Here is a 7,003-nt window from a genome sequence, read left to right on the forward strand (position 1 = left end):
TGAGGGACAGCGCCCAGGCCCAGAGTTCAGGCCCCACAACTGGACCCAAAAAATAAAAAATAGATAAAATAAAAACCAGCATCTTCATTTCGAGGACAGGTGGTTCCCACCTATAATTCTAGCTATTCAGGAGGCTGAGATTTGAGTATTGCAGTTCAGAGCCAACCTGGACAAGAAAGTCCAGGAGACTCTTATCTCCAGTTAACAAAAAAAGAAACCTGTGGCTCAAGTGGTAGAGCACTAGACTTGAACAAAAATGCTCAGGGACAGTGCCCAGATCCTGAGTTCAAGCCCCTGGACAGGCACAAAAAAATAACAACAAAATTTGGTTAAGGGCTGAATACTTGCCTCACAAGAATAAAGTCCCAACACAGTGAAAAAAAAAACTTTTCAATTCTAAATGTCTTCTATTAGATATATGTTGGAAGTATAATCCCACCATCTCACCAATGTTGTTTTCCCTGTTTCCCTCCCTTGACTCCAATCTTTCTAGAACTTCACTAGGACATAGAGCACCTTTGGGAGAAGATTAGAAAGGTGGGGCTGGGAATGTGGCTTAGTGGTAGAATGCTTGTCTAGCATGCATGAAGCCCTGGGTTCGATTCCTCAGTGCCACATAAACAGAAAAAGCCAAAAGTGGCACTGTGGCTCAAGTGGTAAGAGTACTAGCCTTGAGCAAAAGAAGCTCAGGGACAGTGCCTAGGCCCTGAGTTCAAGCCCCAGAACTGGAAAAAAGATCAGAAAGGTATCCCTTTCTGATTATTTCATTTCAAGTCTACTTGAGTTTTGGGGAAGATTGTCCTACTGGCTCTTAAGTATCAGCACTATAGCACAGCACCACACACAGCCACCAAGCAGTAGCCGATTGCTGTCCCTGTCCAGTGTGCTGAAATGCTGCTTTCCATACTTCCTTCATCCTGTCCCAACTTTCACTGCACATCACTCATTTCCTTCTGAGCCATGCTTAGTCCTTTTACACCCTCCCTGCCCCTCTATTGCCCCTCACTTCCAGTGAGTCCAGTCTAGAAGGCTTTGTATCTCCTTTTCTCCTATTTCCATCTCCAATTATAAAATCCTGAAACCTGCCTTTCCATATTGATCCCACCAGTGACACTGTGGCTTTGTGGTAGAGCACTAGCCTTGAGCTGAAGAGTCAGGGATTGTGCCCAGTCCCAGCATTCAAACCCCATGACTGACCAAAAAAAAAAAAGAATTAGAAATTCCATATTGATCTCACTTTATGCTCACCCTCACTCTTGGGGCATATATCCAGGTCAGCCTGGACTCCACAGTAAGAACCTGCCTCAAAAATTACAATGCATGCAACACTTTCCAGGGATGGATTAGATTTAGAGAATGAAGACTATCACTTATGTATTACATATTTATTAGTTGATCACTGTAACATAGACACCTTAAGACTGGACATGGCTGCACAAGGAAGGTGCTGATATGGTGCCTAAGCTTAGTTAGAATGTGTGGTGTGAACACAGCCATGAATAACAGTGTCAGTCATGTGCCAAATGGAGTATGAACACTATATATAAGTAACAGGATGTCCTGGTTTCTATTGTCACCTTTTCATCCTTTGAACAGATTACAAGATTCAAGACATTGTTAGCATTCTAGATCCTCTAAATTCCAGAAAAGAATTTGGTTGTAAATGGATGATTTGCTGCCTGATAACAATGCCATAGTGGACATGATTGACTTCTTTTATTCACAAATGGCAAGAGAGTCATGTAGCATATCTTACAGCAAAAGGAAATTGTGACACATCTCTTCTACCATAAGTGATAGTTTGAGTCTATATCACATGAGCAAAGAGATCAAGTGAACTTGTCCAGCAGGACAGTGAGAACAAATGAGGTTAGAATTTGCTGGCTGGGCCCAATAATTTCTGGCAAAACAAGGAGTAATGGTAAACTTTGATTCCAAGCACAGAACTTACCTTTCTCTCTGTCTATAAATTATTTGCTTACGCTAGACTATAGACTCAGCAACCCTTTCTAGAATGTTAATTTCAGTTAAGACGAATAACAAGAGAGATTTTTCTGTGGAGAACTAAAGGATCTGTTCACATACATGAGGACTCAGCCCTGCTGGCTTTGTTTTTTGTTTTTTTGGGTCCGGTTGTGGGGCCTGAACTCTGGGCCTGGGTGCTGTCCCTCAGCTCTTCAGCTCAAGGCTAGCACTCTACCACTTGAGCCACTGCACCACTTTCGGCTTTTTTCTTATGTGGTGCTGAGGAATCGAACCCAGGGCCTCAAGCATGTAAGGCAAGTGCTCTACCACTGAGCCAACTTCCCAGCCCTAGCCCTGCTGGCTTTGGTTGACCTCTGGCTTCATCTTTTACAGGAAACCTTGCGAAATTGGGCTGATGAAATTTCTGTCTCATGGTAACATGAGGGCAGATAGGGACTCCCTAGGGAAATACAACTTGAAGAGCTCTGGGAGTTTGGCACTTATGCAGCAGGGCTACAATTTTCCATAAGATAGAATCTCCTTCTGTTGCTTTACAGGCTTCTTAAGAATTCACATTGTTGGGCTGGGAAGGTGGCTCATTGGTAGAGTGCTTGCCTTGCATGCATGAGGCTCTGAGTTCGATTCTTCAGCACCACATTAACAGAAAAAGCCAGAAGTGGCTCTGTGGCCCAAGTGCTAGAGCATTAGCCTTGAGCTGAAGAGCTGAGGGACAGCATCCAGGCTGAGTTCATTCCCCATGACTGACCAAAAGAAAAAAGACACATAATTCACATTGTTGGGGCTGGGAAGGTAGCTCAGTGGTACAGTGTTTGCCTCGTATGCATGAGGCCCTGGGTTCGATTCCTCAGCACCACATTAACAGAAAAGGCTGGAAGTGGCACTGTGGCTCAAGTGATATAGAGCTAGCCTTGAGTGAAGAGCTCGGAGACAATGCCCAGGCCTAGAGTTCAAGCCCCACGACTGACAAAAAGGAAAAAAAGAAGAATGCACATTGTAGTTCTTTATACACAAATGCTTTCTGCATCTGTATGTCTCCAAGAATGGGACAGTGATGTAGAAGAGCTCTTCTAACACGCTGCCCCACACAGGAGCCAGCCTAACGATACTATTTCCTAATTGACTAAGCCAGATAAGCACAGGACTATGTGCCTTGTAGCTAAGAGCCTGGTAGCTCAGACTGTTGGAAAGCATTGTCAGGGCACACATGAAATGTGGAGGCATATCTGTCAGTTTTTTACCCTGAAGGCGCTTAATTCTGCAGCATCTTGCACCCTAGCAGCGCTCTCCAAACTACAATGGCAGGAAACTGAATTCCTGTCTATAGGAGCTCCAACTCCCTGTAAGTAATGGCCCCCAAACCATGCTCCTCTCTGCCTGTCACCTCCCCCAGCTTTCCCAGAATCAACCAGGAAAGTAAATAGCCTGACACCAGGAGTTGCCAAGCAGGACACAGATAATTTGTGTCTTCAGGTTGCATGATTTGGGGGAAATGACCTGTGAATGAGAAACACAGAAATCCGGTAAGTTTTCTGTTGCATGTTTGTTTTTCTTCTAGTAAACTGCATTGAAGGACTTTCCTCAGACATCATGCCAGGCTTTGGTACCCCTGATCACTGAAAGCAAAGCTCAGGATAAATACCAGCCTCCTCATGCTGACAGCCAGTGACATCCGGCTCTGCTCCACCAGACAGCAGGTGAGACATACTCCAACTAACTTAAAAAAAATAACTGACTTAAACTGTTGTAAAAAATAGCTGACTGTTTTTCTTTCCTTTAAAGAGTATGATTGTCTTTAACAAAAATTATCCTATTTTGTATTTATCATGTGAGATCTTTGCCAGGAAGAGGGGAATGTGGAAAAGATTCTAGTAAAAAGCCGGGCGCTAGTGGCTCACACCTGTAATCCTAGCTACTCAGGAGGCTGAGATCTGAGGATCACAGTTCAAAGCCAGCCCAGGAAAGAAAGTCCATGAGACTCTTATCTCCAGTAAACCACTCAGAAAACCAGAAGTGGTTCTGAGGCTAAAGTGGTAGAGCACTAGCCTTGAGCTGAAGAGCTGACAGACAGTGCCTAGGCTCAGAGTTCAGGCCCCACAACCGACCAAAAAAAAAAAAAAAAAAAGATGGCAGTACATTATAGTCTCCCATAGAAGTGACATTCTGGTTCCACTCCCCTCTTCTTTCATCACTACCACTCTGGTATCTTCCAAGACAGATCTGGGTTCAGAATTGATAGGGTCAGAATTGAGGACTGGGGCTCTGCGGCATGTCCCATGGCTAGGTTTCCTAGGGGGAACTGCTATGACTCTCTGAGAACTAGTAGGAATGAACACCTGGGCTGTCTTGGAATATAGATTCCAAAGTGGGAGGTGCCAGTCTGTTGTGTCTCCTTGAACCTCTGCTTTCATTTCAGCAAGATGAAGCTTCTCACGGGCCTGATTTTCTGCTCCTTGATCCTGGGAGCCAGCAGCGACCTCTCATTTGTTAGAGAGGCTACTCTTGGTAAGGCTGATGGAGGGGCAGCCTATGAGAACTCAGAAGCCACTTTTTCAGGTTGTACTGGCCTTAGAGACTGAATACATTGGAGCAATTCTTAACTAGACTGAATATAGGCGTGGGAGGATTTAACCAGAGGACATAACCCAGCAGTGCAGGAGGCCAATCTCACCTGAATGATATGTCTATTTACCGCTCTGTTGTTCACAGTGCTAGGTACATATAAGTCACATGGAGACCTTTAAAAACTACTGATGTCTGCTGCTGTTTTCTTCCTTTTTGTATGTGGTCTTGGCTATGAACAGCGCATTGAGTGTTTATCCAGATGATCAGAATCTGCATCCATAGCTGAGATTCCTTGCCCTACTGCTTCCTCAAACAACCACAGCATCAGTCCTGGAAGGGCAAAGGCACAAGGCAGAAGAGTTCCACCTGTGCAGCCTTTCCTTGCCTCTGTGTTGTCCTCTTACTCAGAGAAGTTCCCATTGTATGCAGCTCTGTTCCAGAACAGTGTGTGTGTGTGTGTGTGTGTGTGTGTGTCCATGTGCTGATACGGGGGCTTGAACTCAGGGCCTGAGCTCTGACCCTTATCTTTTTTGCTCAGAGTTGGTGATCCACTACTTAAGCCACACCTCCACATTTGGCAATTTGGGGATTAACAGAGATAAGGTGTCATGGATTTTCCTGCCCAGACTGGCTTTGAACCTTCAGCCTCAGATCTTAACCTCCTGAGTATCTAGGATTGAAGGCACGAACCAGCCAAAACAGTAGTTGTTGCTCAGAAGCATTGTGATGGTCAGGCTGTCTCACTAGGAGAATGCACTGCTAGCATCTACTGGTAGAATTCAGTGATGCTGTAAACACCCTTTGGTGCTCAGAATATATTGAAACAAATATTCATCTGGCCTAACACTTAAAGTGTGCAAATGTGGAACTTAAATGATCCTGATCTATAAAGATACCTTCTTTCCAATCACCAGTAGCTCACAGTAGTATAATACAAATACAGCTCAAGTGAATTCTCTAATGACTGTGCTAGAGTTCTGTGCAGGGAAGTGGAACTGTAGTTCAAGTGGTAGAGTGTCAGCCTTGAGCAGAAAATGTCAGAAACAGAGCCCAGGACCTGAGTTCAGGCCCCGATCAGGCCCCGATACCTCTGCTTGCATGCATGCATGTGCATGCAAGTGGGCACCAGCATGCACACACATACACATACACAAGTGTCTAGGTTCAGAGTTTTGTGTAGAAGGCAACTAAACATGGAATGTTCTTCTTAACTCATGGTATTTAAGACTGTTAAGACCACAGGCTGCAAGCTTCAATGTGTTTCATTCTTAATTCCCCTAGAAGGTGTCCGCAGATTCTTTGTGTTCACCTCATGTCCTTTTGCCTTTTCCAATGCAGGGGCTTGGGATATGTGGCGAGCCTATAGGGACATGAGAGAAGCCAATTGGATAGGGGCAGACAAATACTTCCATGCTCGGGGGAACTATGATGCTGCCAAAAGAGGCCCTGGGGGCGTCTGGGCTGCTGAGGTGCTCAGGTAAGGCAGGTTCTGGGGATGCCAGGCCTCCTGAGCACAGCTTGACTGCCTGGGGGATCAGGAGAGGATAAAGCCTGGAAATGGTTCTGGTTAGGGGTGGCTCTTTCTTCTCCTATCATCCTGCATCCCTTCCAGTCTCACAGCCCATGCCCAGTGCACGGCCTGGGGTGCAGACAGAGCCAGAGAAAGAATGATAAAACATGCTCCCATTTCAAATTAGAAACCTGGAGGGCTACAGAGTGATTTCCAGACTTGCCACTCTGCACAGAGGAATAGATGTGTGATGGGCATGGACAGTATCTTAGTCTCTCTGTCCTGGGGTCTTGGGGTTCCTGTTTGAGTTATCTTTAGAAAGGGGAGAATTGGGATGATGGAATGTGTCTCTTCAGCATGGTAGTGAATCTTCTCCCTGTTTGTCTTGATTAGTGATGCCAGAGAAAATGTTCAGAGTTTCCTGGGTCGTGGGGATGATGACACTCTGGAGGACCAGAAAGCAAACCGTTGGGGTCGCAGTGGCAATGACCCCAATCACTTCAGACCTGCTGGCCTGCCTGACAAGTACTGAACTTCTTCACTCTCTCTCCAGAGATGGGAGATGAGGTCCTGAGGAAAGAGGCCTGAAGTTTTCAGAGCTGTGTCCACAGAAGCTGGCATAGCACATAATTCTTGCCTTAATAAACACTTCAGAAATCGAATTTCTTGCATCTCTGTGTTACTCTTCACTGTAAGAGGGGCCTGTTTGGTGACAAGGGGTGAATGGTAAACAGGCAGCCTGGAGTGGCAGCCTGAGTCATAGTATTTGGTGTAGGGAGTATGATTTCAGTGGTAATATAGGACAGGGTGATATAGGGTAGACACCTGCACTGACCTACCCAGAGTCAGACCCATGGACTTCTTCATTCCTTCCTGGTTACATGAACTCTATTCTGCTGTCCAAGTTTTACTCCTAATTGGCCCAGGCTTCTGTGGACAGGGGAC

The 7,003-nt window shown here is 45.5% G+C and overlaps 1 protein-coding gene across 1 annotated transcript; it reads left to right on the plus strand.

Annotated features, from left to right (window-relative positions):
* Positions 1-4,403: 4,403 nt before the first annotated feature.
* LOC105999180 (serum amyloid A-5 protein-like) lies at positions 4,404-6,590 on the plus strand. The gene is made up of 3 exons (XM_013034131.1): positions 4,404-4,488; positions 5,887-6,025; positions 6,452-6,590. Exons 1-3 carry the CDS (start codon positions 4,404-4,406, stop codon positions 6,588-6,590), a joined length of 363 nt encoding a protein of 120 aa, XP_012889585.1.
* The last annotated feature ends 413 nt before the right edge of the window (positions 6,591-7,003 follow it).

This window comes from Dipodomys ordii, unplaced genomic scaffold, assembly GCF_000151885.1.
Source record: "Dipodomys ordii isolate 6190 unplaced genomic scaffold, Dord_2.0 Scaffold183, whole genome shotgun sequence".
Lineage (NCBI taxonomy): Eukaryota > Metazoa > Chordata > Mammalia > Rodentia > Heteromyidae > Dipodomys > Dipodomys ordii.

Excerpts from the sequence above, each read along its gene's own strand:
- LOC105999180 (XM_013034131.1), top strand. The coding sequence starts at position 4,404 with ATGAAGCTTCTCACGGGCCTGATTTTCTGCTCCTTGATCCTGGGAGCC. Across the intron at positions 4,489-5,886 it reads TGTTAGAGAGGCTACTCTTG|GGGCTTGGGATATGTGGCGA; the intron begins GTAAGGCTGATG and ends TTTCCAATGCAG. Across the intron at positions 6,026-6,451 it reads TGGGCTGCTGAGGTGCTCAG|TGATGCCAGAGAAAATGTTC; the intron begins GTAAGGCAGGTT and ends TGTCTTGATTAG.